Source organism: Coturnix japonica, chromosome 2, assembly GCF_054131305.1.
Source record: "Coturnix japonica strain WE chromosome 2, WE-NBRP24, whole genome shotgun sequence".
Lineage (NCBI taxonomy): Eukaryota > Metazoa > Chordata > Aves > Galliformes > Phasianidae > Coturnix > Coturnix japonica.
This window is the reverse complement of record NC_140664.1, coordinates 33,210,545-33,235,053: the sequence shown is the minus strand read 5'-3', so window position 1 is coordinate 33,235,053 and position 24,509 is coordinate 33,210,545. Positions and strand designations below refer to the sequence as shown.

Below are 24,509 nucleotides of genomic sequence, written 5' to 3'. Positions count from 1 at the left end.
AGTTTTTTTTTTTTAAGGCAAGGTAGAGTGTTCCTAATTGTTTTTCTTAGCTATATGAATTTGAATTTGCCTCCCACTGACACTAGCATTTGTATCCTATACAACTACTACTGCATTATGGCATTGTCTTGTCACTGCTTCCAAAACACTAACTTGTTAAGTGGGTAACCTTCTACATTTCAAAGTTAAAGCAGGCTTCTGTTTAAATAAATCATCTCCCTATTTCATGTTACAGTAGAAAAAGGATTACACATCACTCTCCCTGTAGGTGAGATAATAAATCATCAAGAAATCCAGACACAGTGTTGCCAGCAGAGTATGGACTGCAATATCACATCCCACTCAAGTGACAAAGGTGTGAATTTATCCCAAGCTCAACAGGGACTTCTTCCTTACTGCTATTAGTACTGTTACATGGAAAAATGTATTATCACCTGATGGGACATATTCTCAACATTGCAGTTAGACTCTTCTTTAGTTTGGGACTGTTTCAGCCTTTGCAATTACCTAGTAATCCACCCACATAAAAGTAAGTAAAGGCACCTACCTGGTAATAAAGAGTTGGGATTAAAACAGGGTATAGTTTTGGACTTTCCCTGAAAAAATGAATACAAATCAATCTCATCTCTAGCTATGATGAATGAAAAGGTAAAATACTGCATGTTTTCTAAACCAAAACCTTGATTTCCTGTGGAAAACACTACCATCATTTAATCATCACTGTTTTGTCCTTGTAACCACACAACAGTTGTGGTTTTGTCTTTTTGATTTTTGACATATTTTACTTCTAAGATTATCACAGAAATTTGTTAACTTACTGCCTGTAGTAGTTGGGCACTTCTCCAGGTCCCAGCCTTACAATACTATCTCTACATGAAATTCAGGACTTCCACATAAAATGAGTTTAGAAACAAGGGACAAAACAATCATTTTCTTGTCTGACAGAAAACACTTCTTAAATACTCGTTCCACCTATTTAATGCAATAAAATTTTATGTTTGCAGAAGCATTTTTGATGCTGACCCTCTAAAAGTCACTAGCATAAAATGCTTGCAATGACAAAGATATTTGCCATCTTCCTCTACTCAGCTTTGCTTTTAATGATGAAACTACAGAGTTCTGTGCACTAATGATTTCACTGTTGCCTTAATAAACAATGAGTTTGTAATACTGCATATAATTACTGTTTACCATATATTATTTTCCTAAAAAATCTTAAACTCTCTCCTAATAAGTCTCTCATTTTTCTGCACTTCACCATCCTCTGAAGTGAGGCTTGTCTTTTCGGGCCAAAATAGAACTGCTCATTAATACAGCACAAAATACTTGGAAATCAGAAGTAAACATGATTATTTCTGCTATATAGACAGAGAGATGGAAGTAACTTTCCCAAGGTAGTAGTGTTAGCATTCTGGAGAGTGCTCAGAGCTTCTAAGTACAGCTATGCCTTTTATCTGTTCTTCAGTATATATAATCCATCCAACAAGGCAGCACTGTGTCTTTGTTGATTTCCCACTGCAAGCTAATACAGGTGTTCAATGCATCTATTTTTTTCCTCTACAAATAAAAGCCACACAAGTTTGGAAATGCTATTACTAGTGTTCGTGTTCACTAAGTATTTTGTCACAATGCTTACATTCATACTGACTCCATACAGATAATCACTGGAAAGGTGGTACTTGAAATCAGTTACTAATGTGACAGATCAAATTTTGTAGACATCACAAGAAGGAATTTAACTACAAAGTCTGTATATTCCTGAAAACACTGTAAAATACTGAGCTTCTGATATAGGCCACTGAACTGTGATTTTTACACATGGTCTTATTATAAAGGAGTTTGAAAACATTCTGTCAGTTTCAGTGTTTCATAGACACTTCTCACACACATACTTCATCTCTGGTTTGTGAGGGAAGCATCTCTTTGGCTCAACTCTTACCTTGTACTGGATGTCCTGGAGAATTTCAGTTACAGCCTTTAGGCCTACATGCTCTTTTCCTATCTGAAATAAAATAAGCAAAAATGAAATTCGATCTTTTGCTGTTTCTGAACCTATAAGGCAAGACAGAAGTCAACCTGAACACTAAGTTCTGAAGTTGTTTTGAGTTAAGCTACCCAACCTCATGTTAATCAAATACACCGAAACACAGCAATTCCAAACAATGAAATCCCTATACGGGCATCAGTCAAAATTAAATAGGATTTAAATAACTTCAACATGAAGACAGAAACTGACATAACAAAAAAGAAGAGCCACAGTTTAGACTGGTAAGTTTTGACTAAGCCTGTTTTGTAGCTTATACTGCAAGTAAATTCAAAATCATGCAGCGCTGTGACACATAAATGCCAAGGATACAATTTGTCCTTAACAGCTTTTTGTCAGAAAAGCACACATAAAGGAACAGAATGAACAAACATGATGGACACTTTTCAAATTTACTCCTAAGGCGCTGCTAATCTGTCTGAGGCTCAAGGGAGTATTTTTTCCCTGCCTGCAGAGTGCAGAATGGCAGATCCTCCCCCTCCATGCACCTCTGGGCTTCTGCAGGCAAAAGCCTGGCTCTCTGCAGCACTATCTTTACTGAGTGTCTTTAAGGTGGGGCTTTCAAAAGAAACCAGTTTCCATGAATGCTGTTTACTCTGCATGCTGATTTCAGTTCCTTCTGATCTACATCACCATCCAAAGACTTCAGCTTTTACCTTCAGAACAACACTGGCAAAATAAAAAGATTCAGAACAGCCTTCCTCATTTTAGCCAATGCATACACACAGGTGAAGTATGAAGTAGATGTGAGTGAGAACAGAAGAGCTGGATGATGAAAAATCTGTCCATTTCTTGGGACTTTTTGGAATGGAATCAAAGAATTATTGAAGCATTGAATCACAGAATGGTTTGGGTTGGAAGGGACCTTATAAATGACATAGTCGTTAGTGGAAGGAAATAATTGAACATCAACTTTTATTTCTAGAAAACAGAGAATTTTCTCTTCTTTCAAAAAAAAAAAAAAAAAAAAAAAAAAAAAACTTCAAATTGATAAAAGACATTAAAATCATTTCAAACATGTCTGGAGCCCCCAGTATAAGAAAGATGGAGAGCTGTTGGAGTAGGTCCAGAGGAGGGCCACAAAGATAATCAGAGGGCTGGAGCACCTCCCCTATGAAGACAGGCTGAGGGAGCTGGGCTTGTTCAGCCTGGGGAAAAGAAGGCTGTGGGGTGACCTCATTGCGGCCTTTCAGTACCTGAACGGAGCCTATAAACAGGAGGGGAGTCAACTCTTTGAAAGGGCAGATAACAGCAGGACAAGGGGAAATGGTTTTAAGTTGAAAGAGGGAAGATCTGGGTTGGACATTAGGAGGAAGTTCTTTACTATGAGAGTAGTGAGGTGCTGGAACAGGTTGCCCAGAGAGGTTGTGGATGCCCCATCCCTGGAGGTGTTCAAGGCCGGGTTGGATGGGGCCCTGGGCAACCTGGTCTAGTATTAAATGTGGAGGTTGGTGGCCCTGCCTGTGACAGGGAGGTTGGAGATTCAGGATCCTTGAGGTCCCTTCCAACCTGGGCCATTCTGTGATTCTATGATGTTGGTTCTAAATTGCACCAAGGTCTGCCAGTTATGACAGTGAGGCTATTTTTATTAACCTTAAAATGATGTGTTTGAGAACTATGGTATACAACTATTGCATTTCCATTACTTAGTGGGAAAAAGGGTCACTGATTTTCCTCTCTCTGTTCCTTTAATAAATAGATGAAAGCTATTTTACCTAAGTCAATTTTAGTTATATGAACCCCTTCCTCATAAGTGAAAAAGCACTTTGGAATGCTTAAGAACTCAGATTAAGGTGGAAGTCCAGAAATAGAAAATATATCATTTAAGTTTTAAGAAAATGTATCATTTAAGTTTTATGTTTATTTAAGAACTTACCTATAACTTTCTAACCATCTCCAAGGTTACCTCTGCTGGAATTAGAAGGTGACTTACATAAGCAATTATGATACAGCCCTCTAGGATACAAAACTGAAAGAATAAAAACTTTCTGACTTACATTTTTAGAAGTTCTATCTCAGTAATGGATATATAACCAATGTACCTTTACATTCCAACAGAGGTAAAGCTCAAAGGCATTCACAAACTTGTAATGAAATATGACAAATTAATAGTATCACTGTGAAAGAAAAGCCATTTGATCTAAGCATGAATTCTAAACTTCTTCCCACAAACCCATTTAAATAAAAAAGTTTGCCACTTCTCATGAGGATGATGAGAAACTGAGAGTTTTCTTTATAGGGTGCAGCCCTTGAAAAATTTTCAACAGCAATTAGATTATGGGCCTAACTTCCCAGTTCCCCAGTTAATTCCTGCACAGCAGGCAGAGGCTGGAATGGAGATGGAGAAGCACCTCCGCCTCCTGACAGTCCCCTCACAAGCCTGGTGAGCAGATGCATACTTACAGCAAGATGACTTGATTATGTATTAACTCTCCTTTAACTAATGTACATTAAATATAACATTTAAGCAAGGCTTACTCATTTAGCATATGCACAGAGAACAGAACAGAGAAGTATCTTTTGAGTCGAATCCCACAAGTTATACATTATTTTATTTCATGAAATTATTAAAAATGAAAGAAAATGTAAAGGAACTCATTTTCCTCACACAAATGACATGCTAATACATGCAACCCAGGAAACTTACCTGTACAAATAAAGCAATGATAGCTATGCCATGCTTCTTCCCTACTGCTTCATCAATGCTGCTGTATAGTGTGGAGTTCCAGTGCATTAGATGAAGCTAAAACAAAGGAGTGTAATTAGATCAGTACAGAAAAGTTTTGCAATTAAAATAAAATAAACATCAGAAATTAACTTAAATTTACAAAGCCTCCATATGCTTGAGCATATGCATGCATGTACATGTTTGTGTCCATGCATGTATATATAAATGCATTTCTATTATAAACATCAGGAATTCCAAGGATAAAAAGAACAAACAAAACAAAACAAAAAAACCTGCAGAAGAAGTGATTTATGGTCAGTTACCACATGTCTGTAACAAAGGTGTAGGTAACTCTCTTACTTTGAATACTGAAATAACCAATGTAGCTAATCCAACCTGCCGGCACTGCCTCTCAGTCTTCCAGGTATGACTATGATTACGAACATAGGCTGTCCAGATAGACTTGACTGGCTGACTGTTCTATCTCAACGATACTTGTGTCAAACATCACCTTGTAAGATTAGTCATTCAAATCTCAGTAATAAGAGTAGGTGAAGTGATATCAAGAAAGATTAAACAGAGAGAAAGTTAAGCAGAGAAAACAGCTGGAGAAGCACCTACGGGACAGTGGGGAAAGAGATTCTGAAGAGGAAAACAAGGGCCTTCAACTGCCTTCTTTCACAGATAGTAGGATCTATAGGATTTAAAGAATGGATACAGGTCAGGCAGGAGACACCGGATGGTAAACATGAAGTCTGTTCTAGTGAGGTGTCAGCACTATCTGGCAAGATCTGGGAAGTGATGTTTGAGAAAAGTGCTGGAAAACTGACTAACAGACAGGAAGGAAGGTCAAAAAGGTGTAAGGAAGGATGGAAGGAAGGGGAGGCAGGGAGAGACGCTACCATCTGCTGTGAGCTAATACACATTGCAACCACAAGTTTTTCCAGTACTGATGCTAAAAAGTAATCTCTGCAGCTGGATTTGGTAACAGGGCAAAGCTTAAGCATCCTGAGCACAGCTGCTCTTAAATCCATTTGTTAATAACTGCTGCACACTCCAAACACATAAAACAGCTAAAAAAAAAAAAAAAAAAAAAAAAAAAAAAAAAAAAAAAGTATGGGCTCTTAAATTGTTAGAACTAATTTGTTTTGAACATACATGCTGTCATATTTTATTGTACATTACAAGCTTTTCTATAAATTTAATTTGCCTTTGGCTTTTAAAGGAATGTACTATATATATACTATATACTATATATACTACAAAGGACCGAGCAATAACAACCCAGTCTCTAACTCTAATTTCAGCCAACTCAGAACAGCAACCACTCAAGAAACCAGTGCACCGCATTCCCCGGAGAGCCTGGAGTGTGCAGGAGCCGTCCGCCAGAGGGGGCTCATGCAGTCCCATCACCCCAATCAAACCCTGACATTCAGGAGGGAACGTGAGCCAGATGCGGGCAGGCGGCGAGCACACAAGAAAGAAAAAGGTTGCAGTGACTACAGTCCTGATGGCAACGTCCTTGGTGCTGGGGAGAACAATGCTACATGGCAACGCTATTCATTTTGTTTGAAATGTCAAAGCAAGCTTTTCCTTCGGTGACTGGAACAATAGAGCTGAGAGCGATAGCCAGATTTAAAAGGAGCATTCCTTCGGCTGTGTCAACAGGCAGGTCCTGGCTAGGGCTGCCATGACATTCAGTAGCTTGCTGTGCTCCTTTAGAGGTGAAGTCTGCAATCTGATGTTTCTCCATGTTCTGACAACTGTATTTCTGAAGATTTGAAAGGAAAACAGCCTCAGAGAAAAGAAAATGAATGAGCACTTCGCACTTACCAGCAATAACCCCAGTGCACCTAGAAACAGGCTGTTGTCCTGTCTCAGCAGGCTTATCAGAGCAGAGACTGGTTCCTATACTAATGATATATATTGGCTAGGTATATAGGTGTGTGTGTGTATGTGTATATATATATATATATATATATATATATATATATATATATATATATATATATATATTCCTCTTCCCACATCGCCTGGGACATGAGAAGTGTAAGTTAAGTATGAGCTACCCATTTTATGGGTATCTTTAAGCCTTGCTATTTACTTGGGGAAAAAAGATTCTCTGCAGACCCTCAGAGCCTCCTTCCTGTCCACCAACTCAATGGAGGTCAGACTGGTCTACTACAAAAAGAAAATAATGCAAAGAGTAAAAATAGATGTGCTTAAGGCTAATGTAGGTATGACTTGACAAAGTCCACATTTAGTAATCCACATTATTGAAGGTACTAAAACAGACACTCTTCACCTTCTGGTCTAAAGATTTCCATCACTTTGAGATCCTGCTGAAGAATGCCTTAAATAACTTAGTCTCCTTGAAACAAGAATCACCATTTTGTACTGAGTTTCTGTAGCTCAGCGTAGAACAAGTTTCTGGTCAGCGTTAAAAATGCTTCTGCATTACTGCCTTAGAGGCAATGATAATTACAGTAGATTAGCAGTCTGTTTTTTACACAGCAGGTAGTAAACTTGTTGCCATAAACACTTGTGGAGTCACATAGTACCAGCAGGTTCATAAATGGGTTGGATGAATTATGTCCACCAACAGATTAAAGAACACACAGAGATGTAGCCTTAGGTCCAACTGAGGAGTACAACACAGGAAGTGGTAAGACTGAGGTGCTCCTCAGACAGCATCTCTTACTGCCACAGCTACAGATGGAATACTGGATGGAACACTGGTCTGATCCCGTAGGGTATTCATTATGTTCCCATGTTTTGAAATAGCTCTTCATAAACAACGTTCTGTTATTAGAGGTACACAAGATGAAATTACACAGGAAAACTAATGAAAAATAATAATGCCAAAATATATCCTAACAACAAGCCAATAGGCCTCACACCTTCTGCTTTCCAATAATCCTGTGCGGACATATTTAAATAAATAGATGTCAGCATACGCTTAAATACATGGAAGCCAAATCAAAATTATTCTTCTACAGAACAGGAAATATGCAGCTCAGGTGGAGGCTGGATAATTCAATGAACAAGGGATTCCAAAAGGAGAACATAAATAGGAAAGCTGTAAGACCTAAATGTCCTAAGTGTCCTTAGAAAAATGTTCCTTCCAAATTGTGGTTTATCCCAGGTATTTTTTATGATTTTGCCTTCTGTTTATTAGGGTTTTTGTTTTGTTTTTGAAATATGACATCAAAAAATAAATAAATAAATAGTTTTTTTTTTAAATGATAGCAAAAAGACTACAAACATAAAATCTGAACTCAAAAAGGGACGGTGCACAAACAACACGGCCTGTAACTTTTGTAAATATTAATAGGAATCAAATTTGCACAGAGGAAAGACCTCACTTGAAACTATCAATATAATGTCTGCATACAGTGATGACTTCATAGCAGCCACAGCAACTTACTAGATCAATGATCTGTGTTTTGGTAACCTTTAGTATTACGTTGATTTGACAGCTATATTGATTCGAGACATAGATTTGAGAGTGCCTGCTTACAAAAAGTGGGTGCCAGCCTCTGATGCAAACACAATCATATGGGTTTTTTAAATAACCAGCGCAGTGTATTGGCAGCTCACCATTGTGAGCTCCATTATAGGTACAAAAAAACTAAAGCAGGAGATAAGCTGTTCAAGTTGCCAGCTAACATGCTGATACTCAGTAATTAGGTTGTTTCTATACAACCAGAATGAGTGAGCTGTGCTGCTGACTGTCATAGCTGGCTTGGAATGCTAGATAATGTACTTTTACAGAAATACCAGAAGAATGTGAGAAACTCCTTAGCATTCCAAAATCCAAAATTATCTGGAGCCTTTTAATATTCCAGCTGTAAATTACAGAATTGTAGCAGTGAGTTACATTGAATTACAGAATTGTAGTGACTTAAAATCCTTTAAGTTGGATGAACTGAAAATTCATAAAGGTAAATAACAACCAAGTACTGTTAGAGCTGATATGTTTTGGGAACAGCTAGAGAGATTCTCCCTGACAGGAAAGATTAAGGAATTATTCCAGGCCTCAGAAGGATTATTTGGTATAGAACAAATTTTGAGGATCCTCTTAATTTTCACCTGGTTCCCACTCAACCAGAAGAGTTTTGATCCTAGTCATGATGTCCTTGCTCAGGAAAAACAGATGCTGACATTAACTAGTTACCTATCTCAAATCAACACTGCTGCAAAACTGAGTAAGGACCTGAGTTTTGGGCTTTAAATGCAATAAACAAACAGAAACCTCACACTTCAATGAGTTCCTTTCTCTATCATGGAAAACATTTCTTATATTGAAACAAAAAGGCCTTTTACACAGAATAAGTCACTGCGATGATAAATGCTGGCAAAAATTGGAGTCACTCTATATGACCTTGTACACTTATTAGTTCTGGAAGCCAGCTTCTATGAATAAAAAAGCATTACAAAAACATGCACATTTTTCTTCTATGGCACTGGCTGCTCTGTGGATCATTGCAGGGAGCAAAACTGGGCTGCCAGGGTGCACTGCTGACTTAGATTCAATCCCCCAGTCCATTTGTATATCCATCGTTGCCCTTTCCCAAGTGCACAGTCTAGCACTTGTTCCTGTTTGATTTTATATGGTTGATATAAAAACAACTGCTCTGCTAACTATTGTAGAACTTAACAGCTGTTCTTCTGGACTCACCCAGGTTTGTTAAAGACCGGTACATTCCCATTTCACCCACAACATGCCATAAAAGCTGAGGAGGGAATGGTACAGATGGAAAATTCCAGATGCCTAACAAGAGCTGACATACAGTCTTTCTCCTGGTTTAAGAGGGTTGAAATGAAGCTGAGGATTTCAGCTAGTAATAACAGACGGCAACACAACCCAGCCATATAGCAATGATGCATAATTTCAACAAACCAAACATTCCATCAACAATATCACGTAAAAACAAAATGTGGGGGGGAAAAAATGCCTTACTATTATACGTGTGCACAAGAATTTATGAGTTGATACTTGACTTGGCACTGAATTGCTTCAGGAAGCAATTGACTAAGCTGCTGGCAGTGACCATAACATACAGTAATTAAGCTTCAAAGCCTCACAAGGGGACCAAACCAAGGATATGACCAGGGCACACAGGCTCAAGAAAAGTGATTAAAAAAATAGAAAGTTAGTTATTAACAGCCTGAAGGAGAGGTTTAGGAAATTAAAGTTAATGGAATTGATACACAGGCTGTTGGAAAATGTCTTAGGAGAAGCAAGAGTATATGTACATACTTCAGAACACAATAAGAGAAGCAAAAATCCATAAAGTATAAAGCCTGCATGGTTCAGTCAGGAAAAATATACTCCTTTTAAAATACAAATAAAAATAAATGATTCTATTACGAACTCTAGGTAAAAGCAATATGAAGAAGAGGAGGCAGTAGTCAGAAGACTTAGTGTTAATCAGTGTACTTGGTTTATGCTTGTAGGCTTGAATTTTTCAATGCTTCTGCCAAAATGCCACTGAATTTCGGTAGGAATTAAATCATCTTTAACATTTCATACATAGATTATTGTCAAAACAAAGGCATGAAGGGAATTCTGTGCCTATCTTTGAAAGCAATGCTGAGATCAATGTTAAGACAGGCTGGAAGCAGTGCCAAGAAACACAGATAATGCTTAAGAGTAAAAAATCTCCCAAGTAGTATAATGTGGGAGAAGGGAAAGCACAACTTCTGCTCAACCTCTGCTTGTTATAATTTATTTAGAGTCTAAAGATCTAGGCCTAGTCCATCATTTAACTGTCAGGCTCTTGAGTATGCAAGAGAACAAGATGACATTCCCTAAACAAAAGTGAGCTGTAATATAAAATTGGTCAAATTAGGTGGAAGCAATAAGTCAGAATGGAGTAGAGTACAGAGCTGTTTAGACAACTTTGCACCATCGTGTGAGATAAAAAGTGTCTTAGGCCAAAAGCTAAATTCACAGCTAAAACATTCAGAATAAATGCTCATTTGCAATATCAAGCTCATCCAGAAGAATCCTTACTATGCTGTCCTCTCTGTGAATGCCTTTGAAAGAGGGTTGAACTGTAATGTGGTTGTAAGGGAAATTATTTTACTTAGGCTGTATAAGGAAGGGTTGCAAATATACCCTCCAAAATCTGTTCTTTCCACAAAATCAGCCAGGCACCAATTGCCTGAACTAAAAAAAATAGACTACAGAAGAAGTTCCAGGCAATTGTGCAACATACCTTCAGGCGTGTCACTGGAAAGACAAGGAATAGTGGGACTACTGAACTATTAAGTCTACAGAAGTGCTCTAGCCGTCACCGTGGCAAGTTCCTTGTGCTATGGAAGTATCTACCACATTAGTAAACCATATAGAAAAGGAATAATGAAAATATTGCAACATCTAACATTAGCCAGGCTTCTGTGTTCCCTCTGAAGAATCTAATACCTTGCAGTAGTCTCACTTCACGTAAGAAAGAGAACTGCTGGTCCACTAAAAAAAACAAAATTAAAATTATAACTTCTGAGGGAGTCAAAATACTTCAGCTACAAACAGTAAGATAAAAAGAAAAGGAAGCAATAATAATAATAATAATAATTTTAAAAAATCCATCTGAGTTCTTTCTGTTTCTGTTGTTAAGAAAAACAGCAAAAAATGGGTTAAATCTTGCATTTCTCTTCTAACTAAAGGTGGGCCAACTTGTCACAGAGAGGCTTCATTTCCAACATTAGGAAACAAGAAAGTGGCACAAGGAGGCTGACACAACCAAACACCACTGCAGTCTCTCAGCACCAACAGGGAAGCAAGATACAGGCATAAAATGTATGATTAATGCAACCACACTGCCAGTGTGGAAGAAGAATGAAGGAGACCAGTCTCCAGAAAGCTCTGCAAACCCAAACTATGCCCTTTTCATCCAGGACTTGAACAGGAGGTCAAACTTTCATCTCAGCAACTCACAGAGGTTACTGAAATGTGACATCAGCTTGTTTGTTTCTTAAAAAAACTACTGGATACAAGGGAAACTGAGGACACTATAATATGTAATTCATCTGTATATATTTTTTCTTCCTGTTTGAAAGCACAGGCAGTGCTATTTCTACTGGTATGCACAGGAGATAAAAGCAAAACAAGAATTAAGAAAAAAAATGAACACTTTTCCAATCTCAGTAAAATTATACAGGCAAACTTATTCAGCAAACTTTTTTCACCTGAGATGTCCTCCTTAGAAAAGCTATTCCTATTTCACTCAATCATTTGGAGTATGGACCATTTCTTTCTCAAAAGGGTACTGAAGTTCTCCATTCTGGAAGAAGTCATAAATCACAGACTATTGCAACTGCCGCCTCAAAAGAATTTTAGATGTGTTCAATCCATGAAACCTCAAGCACATGACTAGCTGGAAGTAAGATAACTCTTAAAAGAGAAACTAAAGAATAAAGAAACATCAGTACTGGCCATTAATGCCACTCTTCTTTGACTTGGTGTCTGGCAGCTTGTATGTCTTTCACAATCCAATGAATAAATCACAGATTTTCTACAGATGGAGAAATAACACTTACTCTGAAGATGTCTACAGCTCTTCCACAGAGCTTAATTGGGTATTTCTCAGAAGCTAGTCAAGTTAAATGCATGTTTCTAGCACAACAGCCCATTTCTACACGTATCTCAACCACAAACCCATGTTACAAAGCTTACAGATCATATTCCATGATCAATGAAAACTACATGTGAGTGAGCAATACAAGAGCCAATCATGTTGACAAATTACCTAGAAACAAAGTATACTTCAGAGACTGCATGTGCCCATTTAGATCAAATTATCCTTCAACCATGATAAAATCATGATACTGAAAGAGCTTAGCAACTACCAATACTAAGAGTCATAAGCTGCCCCTGTGTGTTTTTACAACAATGGTAATTTTGTTTTTATCTTCTTGCCAATTTTCATTTAGTATACTGTGAGGGAACAAAGACCTCCCAGCTTTATACTACTAATGAAAAGAAAGAAAAGAAAAATAATAATAACATCAAAGAGAAGATACCTGAATTAGATGACCACTGAGTGTAAGATGTATAGAATAATACAGAAAAATACTTGAATGCCTGCACATATGAGGCTAACATCACACATAATACAATTCACTGACAGCCCTGAAATTAGTCCTAGGACTGATTTTGCCTGTGGAGCGCAGTGTAATGCTGACTATTCTTATTATGCTTCTAAAAGGCATAATGTGTACGCATAATGTGTAGAAGATTCTATATTATCTATAAATCAGTGCAGATTTGGAAATCAAAACTGAAAACATATGCTTTGGTCTGTTTTTCCTGAGTTTTTCCACAATTCTGTTCTCAAAAATTAGATAATGTTCAATGGGTATGTCTACTTTTAAACTGTAATTGATCTTTTATCTACTCGTCAAAGATTCAGCTCCACAGCTCACTGTAGCTTCCTGAGGAGTGGAAGTGCAGAAGGCAAAGCCAGTTCTTCCCCCTAGGATCCAGTGACAGGATGGGAAAAGCACAAAGCTATGCCAGAGGAATTTCAGATTGGGAATTAGGAAACACTTTTTTTTACCGTGAGAGTGGTCAAACACTGGAACAGGCTTCATAGAGACATAAAGAGGTGGTTGACGTCCCATACCTGTCAATATTCAACAGGCATTTGGATAATGCTCCCAGTAATACACTTTTACATTTCTTTAGTCCTGAAGTAGTCACGTAGTTTGACTTGATATTTGAAGATCCCTTCCAACTCTCTTCTCTCCTCTCCTTCCCCCCCAAACAACTTTAGATTTTACTTATGTATATCATGACTTTTAACAAAGGCACTGCAGGGTTGCAGTTTTGTGGGTTTTTTTGTTTATCTGTTTTTTTGAACAATTAAATTTTTAAATAATATGTCTGGCCATATCTTTTAGAATGTTGTTTGATACAGTTATCAGAATCCCATTCATTATCACAGTAATTACACGAATGAAACCATTTTCTTCTAAGAAGCACTGCTTTAATCATGGCTGACAGTATTATTCTGCAATGATTTCAAATTTTGGAAAGTGTTCCAAGCCACTTAGTAACAAACTACCCTTCCATTAGAAAATGTGGAAAATTTCTAAGCAGTGTTCCAAACCTCAGCATGAAGGTATGTAAATTGTAGCAGAATCTGCTCTGTTTGCCTCCTCTTAAATCAAGATTGCCTAAGCTGGATGTTCTTCACTCCTATGTCATACTTTACTCAGGTAATAGGATTTATTCTTCAGGTTTAAACGTTTTCTTTTACAATTTATGACTAGGATTACAGTCCCATTAAAACTACCAGCAGAAATCCACAGGTTTCAAAACTAAGCTCATGTGTCAGAAACTGCTGTCATTATGCATCAAGTTCTGCTTGCCATTCACACCTACCTAACCCCACTGAAATTTATACATTTCCATGTCAAGAGGAAATGACAGGGAAGCTCATGCCTTCCATTTCAATTACAAATAATGTTTTATCTTTTTAAACAGAATAATTTGCTAACAAGCAAATAAGTAACTGAACAAAACAGACAGCAAGACTAAAGAAAGTGGTGAAGAATACTTAAGGTTGGCAAACTTCTATGTTGAAAGTAAATCACTTCCACTGAAGAAATGGCAGGAAAGGAATGCATTCTGCACATGTTTGTGATTATAGATCTCAACACAGAGAAATCCTCACGCCAAAGACTGTAAAGATTTGAGAGCTGAGAAGTATATTGGTGGCAGCCTCGCCTGATGCTTGAAAACCATTTGATGCAATCCACAGGTAGGCACCATTTCACATGAACACAGAGGTGAACTTAATAGCTTAAACTGGACAGAGGGTATGAGATGTTTAATTACACAAAAGTACATTCTAGCAGATATTTCAGTAACTGTGAAAGATGACAGAATTAATTACTCTGCTCCTCATTACACAACAGAAAGGAACACTGATTTTACTGGGCAGAACTGATTCTGCTCCTTCAGGCAACTGGACTTTCATTTCTTCAAAACCAGATAATAATAAAAGTTTTAACCTTCCTGCATCTCTGAAATGGTTTTCTGTCAATCCTCTTCTACTGAGAATTTTCACATGGTTCACGGCTAATACAATCCTACATTTTAAAGAGGATGGATTACAGGGAATTATGTTCCTGGTCATATACAAGCCTTGAAAGGAGCCTTTTTATTCCCTTAGTTGCAGTTTTATTTCAGAACAGCAGCCTGGAAACAACCATTTCCTTATGTTCAGATTATGGTTTTGGTTATACCAACACTTGAGTAAATATGAAGAGATACCTTTAGGGCATACTTTTCCCTACATTTTCCTTCATTTCAGAAGCTGTTAAAACATATTAATTTTTTTACATAAAAAGGCATTGATGTCATCCCATGGTTCATTTTCTCTTGCTCTCCTGTCCTTTTTGGACTATGATTTGGTTAGGTCTGGCATAATAATATGCCAAGACAATACAGAGATCAGGTACAATGGAACTCCATTTTTAGTTACTCCTATAGCAATAAGAATAAATGTTCATGCCTAACATGAGCTGTCAGTTGCTACTCCTGTTTCCATCTGTCTCCCTATTACACAGTAAATACAAGGAAGAAAGCAGAGCCTCGTCAGAGTTTTATAATCCAAACTCTCAGCATGAAAGAGAGAAATATATAGAATAGTTCCTCTCTTGTTTAAACCTAAATCAAGTTCAGGTAATATACATGAGAGCACAAGCATGGGTTTTACTGCTCTATGAAAATATGTACTTCAAAGTACGTCCTGACTATTGGTACCCTGTTCCACTTACTGACAAGAAACAGTCTCTAAGTGTTAAGACAGTTACTGAAAACATAACATAACTGGTGGCCAAAGGTCAAGTAACACTATTTATGTGCAGTAGAAGTACTTAGTGAGAACAGTTTCTGGAGAAAGTTGCATGTCTCCTTCCAGTTTCTGCCCAAAAAGCAAGAACAGCCCTTCTGATCTGTTTTTTATGAAATAAAGACAGGACTATTGTAACAGCACTCTATTTTTCCTTTGATTAAAAAATAAATGTGTTATAGAATATATCTTTGACAACTATTTATTCTTATGTCTTATTTTCCTGACTGGTTGCATGCACAGATATTTTAGTGAATGCAATCAAGCTTGTGTATTATTGTCAACATTCTGATTTCTTCAGTCAAGAAAGGTGGAATACACATATTTGCTAAACTTCAGACAATAATAAACATAACAATGCACTCAGCCTCCAATTCACATAAATAATGCTTTTTCTCCAGTGTGAACAGTTTCAAGCTGTTCCAAAAGTTACTTAAGTAATCACATCTACTTCACCATGAACCTATATATCTTAACCATGTGCAGAAGTCCAGCTGTTGAGTCAGAAATAATAGATTGCTGCACTAAGAGACACAGGATATTACCTAACTAATATGAGATATTGCTAAATTTCTATAAAAGTGGATGTGGTATCAGAGATTAATGAGTTTGAGTGCGCCCTCAGCAAGTATGCTAAGGACACTAAGCTGAGTGATACTTCTGACATGTTAGAAGGAAGGGATGCCATCCAGAGAGACCTCAAAAAACTCCAAAGGCGGGACCATGTGAACTTAATGAGGTTCAATACAGCAAAATGCAAGGTTTTGCACTTGGGTCAGAGTAATCCCAGATCCGTACACAGACTGGGAGCAGACCTATGGAGAAGGACCTGGGGGTCTTGGTGGATGAAAATCTGAACACAGTGTGCTCTTGCAGCTCAGAAGGCCAGTGGTATCCTGGGCTTAATCATAAGAGGGGGTGGCCAGCAGGGAGGTGATTACCCCTCTCTACTCCACCCCAGTGAGGCCCCATCTGGAGTACGACACCCAGGTCTGGGGTCCCAATACAGGAAAGATGTAGAGAGGTTGGAGACAGTCCAGAGGAGGGCCAGAAAGATGAACAGGGGGCTGGAGCACCTTCCATACAAAAACAGGCTGAAGGAGCTGGGCTTGTTCAGCCTGGAGAAGAGAAGGCTATGAGGAGACGTCCTTGCAATCTTGCAGTATTTAAAAGGGGGTTATAAAAAGGAGGTGAATCAACTTTTTACTCGAACAGACAGTAACAGGACAAGGAGGAATGGTTTTAGCTCAAGAAGGGAAGGTTTAGATTGGATGTCAGAGGAAGGTCATTACTATGAGAGTAGTGAGGTGCTAAAAGAGGCTGCCCAAGGAGGGTGTGGATGTTCTGCCCCTGAAGGTGTTTAAGGCCAGGATGGATAGGGCCCTAGGCAGCCCGGTCTTGTATTAAGTGCAGAGGTTGGTGGCCCTGCCTGTGGCAACAGGGCTGGAACTTGATGACCCATTGGGTCCCTTCCAACCCATGCCGTTCTATGATTATACGATTATATGATTAAGAGATTTAAGAAGTGTCTTCTTCCAGACTTGAAAAATAATGCTTTTTAAAGTCATGCTTTATGAAGATCATTACACTGACAATCTAAAGCTACAACTTCCTGGCCCAATAAATAACAATAAAATAGTCTTACAATCTTCAGTCCTGAAAAAAAGAGGGCAGCCAGATAATAAATTGCTAGCTCAGATGGATCTGTTTAAACTCAAAGCTTCTACATTGTTTTTTTAATAGAACTGCTCCAAATTGCTAACAGTTTAATGAAGCATGCAATCTGCACCTAGATTGTTGTGTTATTAACACACTCAGTTAAATCAAGCTCTTAGGTTTCCATATTACTGCTTATCTGCTTGGCTTGTCTTCCTCTCACAAAGGGAGGAGAGTTTAAAACTCTTTAAAATGCTTTGTAAATTCATCTCTAGTTTGTTAGGAAAAACATCCTGGTAGACTTGCCCCACTGGCAGCAGTACCAAACTACATGCTTGGTGCTCATTGTATTTATATATTTATATCTATAGCCATCTATTTGTGCTCAAACAAATACCACTCAGAATAGGGAGAAAGCATAAACTTCCCCAGAGTGCTCATGCAAGTGCATGTAACTCATCTGTCAGGCAGACTGCAGTTTTCTTTTTGGCAGCGTGAAACAGAAGATAATGAACAGGCTCAAACAATACACCTGTGCACAACAAACCTTAGATATGATGGTATCAACTACACTGTCACTTTCTGCCAGAATTAATCTGCATAGGGATCTGTTTGCAAAACTCAACATTAATACTATATTTAGAGTGTATCATAAGTCTTGCAGATATTATTAGTTTGTTCCTACATGCCACCAAGACTGTTTGCAGAATGATCCTTAATAAAGGAGGAGACTGGAAACTGGATTCCCAAGAACAATTCTCAATATAATTTCTGTCAACATTTCTTGACCACCACATTCTGAATCCACGCTGAGAAACAGCACCACGCAGAGCTGCTTCATAATGAACAAACTATTTCCTGAATTATAGGAACACTGTAGTAGCATGAAGTCTTATTACCCATACTGAACTATATTAAGCCAGGTAATGAGGATGCAAAGGTTTCTCTGTACTTTCTTTTCGATTGGTGAGTCTTCCCCACTCAGTTAATTCTCCTGAACTTCCAGGATCTGCCTGAAATCAACCAATACAGTCTACATGAATGACTTTATATCTGCCTGGCTTTTGTGATGGACCTGTGCAAAATCAACACCAGAAACTAACATCTGACCCAAAAGAAGGTATCTAAACAACCCTAAAAGTTAGACTGATGGTGTAAGCCAATATGCCTTTTCCAAGAAATATTGCTTCAGGCTCCTAAGGAATTATGGTAGATATTTAAGGCAAAAATAACTCAAAGAACTCTGAAGAAAAATCTTGACAGTTTATTTAAAACTAATACAGAGAAAAGTAAATTAAATAAAAATTGCAAAGCTCAAGTCATTAAACATCAGGTTTGGCATCTGATACATTAGTGTTGTAGCCCATGGTCTAAGTGATACTCCAAGACATTCCTTGAAAAGTATAAGCAATGGGAAAGCGGAAACTGAGTGATGAAAGGCTGCTGGAGGGAAGAAGACATTAGTCCCAGTATTTGGGCAGGCCAGGAGTCCAAAACTGGCAGCTTATGAAGAGCTGATTTTTTTCAGACTTATTATTACTTTGTTGTCTTTCCAAATTTTGAAATTAACTCAGATATTAAAGAACATATCTAAGAGTATCACATACTTTCAGTTTTCAGATATGTAAAGCTATTTCATTAACAAATTACCATACATTTCCTCCAAATCTTCCTAAATTGTTACTGTTCACCAAGGAAACATTTCCAGTTTGCAGTTCTCCCCATCTATAGCTATTGGTCAAGGTGACATAGGAAGTGTTGAAACAGCAGATCTTGCTAGAACACTAATATTATTAAGACAAAAGTTAATAATTCTGAATGTTAATTTTATAACCAATTAATCACATGGGGTGAGTGCTGGAAACATTCTATTTCAGATGTATATCCTAATTTACTGTCCTAATGCACACCTCAGGAAGACAGTTTTGCAGCTGAAATATAAAGCACTAAAATGCTGAGCTAAAAGAAAATATCTTTTGAACTTCCACAAAGTCAAGCTAAGAACTGAAATCTTTTGGATTTAAAGGGTTTTATGCAATGCAGTGTCACTCTTACCTCCATGGGAAAGGCTTTAAAATTAACTGTGTGTTCAGAACCACGCTGGTTTTCTCTCCCCCAGTGAAATCGAACATCATGTAGTTCAAACTCATGTCCTCGAGGTAATGGCCCACCTATTAACACTGGGAAAGAACACAAATGGTAACACACTCGGTTTTGTAAGAGATAAGCCAATGGATATATTCTCTAAATACAATGAGGACACTGCTGCAAGCTTACTGTCAACTGAGTTAGAAAGGAAAGTTGACAGAGGTGAGACCTTTACCTTAGAACTTCTGTGCAGGTACAGAATGTAGGCAGTTATAAACAACAGTGAAAACACTGTCATTCTGCGCTCTTAGTTTTATGAGCCAGAACAGCTGGTTCATAACACAAAATAAAAACACCGTACCTTTATCAGAAGAGTGAATACGTTTATTGCTGTTATCAAGACAGTAGCCACATGCTCTAAACAGATGGCAGAGGTTGTGAATTGAACTGGTCACTACCTTCAACAAGTCCAAATGCTTAATTTTCATCACCTATATTTGCTATGTATCACAGAAGCTGACAGAAAATTTTGGTTGCCAACATTTGCCAAAGCTAAAGGTAGTTAAGTCATAAACCACCTGTCAGCCTTTGAGGTACGGAACACCTCCATAGCCAAATATAATCAATATATGCAATCATACACCGCTTATTTCCTTATAAACAGCTTCCAAACATCCATAGCTTCTTCCTAACATAGTTTTTTAAAGTAACCGGGACTTCTTAAAAGTATTTACCCATAATTACTGCACAAAGCAGCTACTTCACATTAAAGTTTGATTCCTTTGCATTAATAGAGCCTTTTTTCCCACCTCCTGAGGTGTGGGAGCCATAGTGGCGAGGCTGGTCTCTTTCCAGTAGTGCATGGGGACAGGACTAGGGGTAATGGGATGAATCTACAGCATAGGAAGTTCCGCCATTCTGTAATTCTGTGATTTTGCTCAGACCTTTTTGAGTTCCAACCTACTTCAGAATTAATCAGTGGAAACATTTGGCCCATGGATTTGTGAAGTGGCTTCACACCAAATACTACTCTGCACGCTACAGGTAACTTTATGCTGAAATCGATGAGTCCACGCTTCCAGACAGGGCTGGGTTTTACTTAAGGTAATTTATAATCTTCCTCATAATCCATTACATTCTGGCTTACATTTCATTGACTTTGAAACTTCAACAATCTTTGATAATTGATAAGGATTATTTAATTGGATAATGTACAGTTTTAGAAAACAGCAGTTCCATAATTTAAAAAAAAAAAGAAGTTATTTTGATGTACAAACTAAGTAGCCTCGGAGTAGTCTGGACCATAAGATACACTGTAGTTGTAAAACAATTCAGCAACTGAATCACACTGCAACTGCACAAAAACAAAAAACATTGACCAAAAAGGGTTCCTAAGAGGAAATGTCCTAAATGTAACTATGAATTCAAACTTGCTTCTTAAACTTTCTTTATCTATATTCTACTCATACCTATATCTGTAGGGGAAAATCTGCAAATCTAGTGAATATTTGGGAAAACAACCACTTAAAGTACTTAGGAAAATCTAGAAGAATAAAAAGTTACATGATAATTAGAGTTACTTCTTTGGAAAGTAGACCATTTCCTGTTTTAAATTATTGTTCCTTAAAAGTGTAGCTAGATTAAATGTTTTCTATATGAAGAAGCTCTGTATCTGCAGGAGCTTCTAAGACTTCATTTTTGAAGCTTAATTTATATACTGATCCCATGATAAAAGTATTCCAGTGCATGAAGTATGTTTATCTTACTTTGCCTTTCATCAAATTCTGATCCTTGTAAATGCATGAAACATTTAACTATACTTTTCATCAATTTTTGATCTTAGTAGAAAACAAATAATCTGATTTGCAATCTACTAATGGCTTAAGAGAAGTCTCTGTTATATGGATCCTCCAAAGCAATTTTCAATATCCAATTCCATAACACAGTTGGTCATGCTTATTCCACCTAATGTATAACATATGTATGATGATCAAATTGAAAGCAGCCTGTAAAAATGTTTACAATTAAATAATAAGGACTGGAGAATTCCAGATGGAGCGTGTCCTGAATTGAAGGATAAAATAATTCACCAGAAAGGACAAATTGACTTTTAGTATGTACTTAATCAGTTTATGTTTTCAACAAAGAAGTTCTTCTTTGACTGACAACATTACAGTAGATGTGACTCTCTTGCACATCAAATGGACAAAGTTTCAAAAGCACTTAGTGCTCAACAGTTCCCATTAAAACAATCCGGCTAAATGGACTTGTCATCAGAGATCCCCTGTGAGGAAGAGAATCCGCAGGAGCTTCCGCAATCCCTGAAAATTAGCCAGAATACTTGGTCAAACACAGCTTATTAACTCTTCTCTTTGCAGGGATAAGTAATGTTGTCCTCTCCCTCCAAACACAGAAAAATTATCCCGTTTAAAAATGAAAAATCAGGTAATACAAAACTAAGAAGAAACTGAAAGTAAACCAGGATTTCCTAAATCCTAATTCCCATAAACCTTCATTCTATTTCACTTTTCTTATATTTCACTATTTCTTATATCTCAACATTCATCAGGCTGACATCAGTCTGCATTGTAGTTTAACAAGTATTTTCTTTCCCTGAGACTGGAATGGTTTTGCATATGGGTGCATTGGTCCTATCTTACTAGCTATTGCTACCAAGTTACAAACATAATTATTAAAAGAACAAAGCCTTCTGTTTAAAAAAATCACCGCAAAACTGAACTGACTCCCTCACCGCCAACACAGCTGCAGCTTGCAGGACTACTGGGATCTCAGAAGGAAACAAAAGTTGGGCTGTCTCGTGGTTTGACAACCTTCAGCTGTTTAAATGCCCCCAGAAGGCAGCTGCTAGCTAAGACTGGTTAGAATAACTTGGACACTCTTCAAAACACATGGTAAGAACTACCACAGGGCTGGAAAGCACAAAGAGCTTTCTCAGACAGCTTCCCTTACAGTTGTCTCCTTTGTAGAGAATAGTTTATTTACATGAAAGGTCTGAATGAGATACTGTCATTTCACTAAACTTGAAGTTGTTTATCAGCTTCTAGTTAATTGTTGAATGAACCTGAAAAACCCTTTCAGAAATGAGGTCTGCTTTGCTACGTGCTCTTCATAAATATTACAGGTATGTATAACTGGAGTATCTTTGTTAACTGACTAGTTAGTATTCACAGTCCACTCAAATTAATGTGAAAAGTTTAGTTAAAGTCGCACAGACTTCGGAAAATGGACAGATTTTTCCAGTTTGACATCATGCTGTCCTAGCAATAGAAGCAGCACTAACAGACAACTGTCAGCACATTCGATGACAGCACCACAACAGGGTCCAACCCTTGCTCTCAGAGTCCCCGAACGTGCTCTGGAGCAGCTTCACTGCCCATCCAGCTTAGAGCTGACACGCTCCCTTCCCAAAGCCAGTCCCAAAGCAGCAGCACCCACCCCTCCTCCGAGCTGCAGCCAGCGCTGAAGCAGCCCCTCCTATGCCCCAGGACGAGCACAAAGCAACCCGAGAGGCAGCGAACGCCCAGGGAACGCCGCCGGAGAAGCGTAAGCTGTGGTCGGAGCGTACCTGATTTGGATTTGAGGGCGATCTGAATGGAGTGCCCGTCGTTAATCACTTCGCAGTCACGACAAACGACGTAGTTGGGTGACAGACGCACTTCCAGGAGCGAGGGGTCGTATTTCGCTTCTCTCGAGTTCAAGTTGATGGGCGACTGGTACTCCCCGTTGGCATCGGGAAAAATCAGCCCCCACTCGACCCCTGCAGCGCCGGGAGAAGTCGTTGTGTAGCGATCCATCCCCGGAGCCCCCGCCTCGACCCTTCCAAAGACGTGGTCGTCACCTGCCGCCCCCGGGGCTCCCCGGCTCCCCCGCGATGTAAACCCTCCACCATCACCACCACCACCTCCTCTGCCCCTAAGGAAAGTTTCCCCCTCCGCAGCCGCTGCCCGGCGCCCGCTCCTCACCTTCCTCGTAGCCCCACTCCGGAGCCTCCTCCCTACGGGGTAAGGGCTCGGCGCCCTCGATCAGGCTCCGGTCAGCCATGGGGGGCTGCTCCCCTCGGGCCGGGGCTGGCTGCGCGGCTGACGGGCGACGCTGCGTTGCGCTCCGGCCCTGCCGCCGCCCCGCGAGTGGCTGGCGTTGTACGGCGACGGGCAGGGGCAGGGGCTGGGGGCGGAGGGAACCGTGCGAGAGGGCAGAGCGATGCCGCACGCCGCCGGGGGGCCGGGCACGGACGACCGCCCACGGCGGAGGGTGTGAAGGCGGTCGCGGCGCTGTAGCCCGGTGCCTCGGTGTGCCGGGGATTCTCTCTGGCAGCACCCCCGTGTGTGTAGGGTATGGACAGGGAAAGCCTGATCAACAGCTGCAAAGTTTGCTTGCATCTGCGGAGGAAGCGCTTCAGACAGCAAGACAGGACAGGGGCATACAGCTGGAAAGAGGGCTGGTCCCAATGGCCAAGGGGTCCTTGTGGACACAAATGAGTCAGCAGTGTGCCCTTGGTGCTGGGAAGGCTTCCAGTATTCTGGAAGTCTGTAGCATTGCCTAGGATTGGTGCAGCTGAAGTTCAGTACCCAGCACTTGTTCTTGTTGAACTTCATCCCATTGACCTCAGCCCAGCAATCCTGCCTATCCAGATCCCTCCGTAGGGCCTTCCTACCCTCAGGCAGGTTGGTGCTTTCTCCCAACTTAGTGTCATCTGCAAACTTAAAGAGGGTGCACTCAGTGCCCTCAACCAGGTCATCAGTAAAGATACTAAACAGGATGGGGCTCAGTACCAACCCCTGGGGAGCACCACTCATGACTGATCACCAGCTGAATTTAACTCCATTCACCACCACTCTCTGGGACTGGACAGCCAGCCAGTTCCTTACCCCGCAAAGAGTGTACCTGTCTAGGACACAGGCTGCCAGCTTCTCCAGAACGCTGTGGGAGATGAGTCCAAAGCTTCGCTGATGCCTAGACTACGTCAGCAGCCTTTTTCTTCACCCACCAGGTGGCTCACTCAGTCACGGAAGGAGGTGAGGTTGGTCAAGCAGTACCTGCCTTTCCTGAGCCCATGCTCTCTGGACCTGATCCCCTGGTTGTCCCATGCATGCTGCATGTTCTCACTATGGTATGGATCTGCTCCATAACCTTTCCTGGCACCAACATGAGGCTGCTAGGCCTGCAC

General features: G+C 39.4%; 1 protein-coding gene across 4 annotated transcripts in view; it reads right to left on the bottom strand.

Moving 5' to 3' along the window:
* CA8 (carbonic anhydrase 8 (inactive)) overlaps nt 1-23,471 on the bottom strand; it is a 44,141-nt gene extending 20,670 nt beyond the window's left edge. For all 4 annotated transcript variants that reach the window (XR_014942524.1, XM_015855645.3, XM_085537351.1 and 1 more), the window contains exons 1-6: nt 23,305-23,471; nt 22,908-23,099; nt 19,289-19,413; nt 4,692-4,787; nt 1,940-2,002; nt 548-596 (exon numbers count right to left, since the gene is read on the bottom strand). Coding sequence is in view for 3 of the 4 variants with exons in the window: in XM_015855645.3 (XP_015711131.1) it covers nt 548-596; nt 1,940-2,002; nt 4,692-4,787; nt 19,289-19,413; nt 22,908-23,099; nt 23,305-23,383 (604 nt within the window). In the remaining variant the exon portion in view is untranslated. The remainder of the gene's footprint in view (nt 1-547; nt 597-1,939; nt 2,003-4,691; nt 4,788-19,288; nt 19,414-22,907; nt 23,100-23,304) is intronic.
* Nucleotides 23,472-24,509: the final 1,038 nt, after the last annotated feature.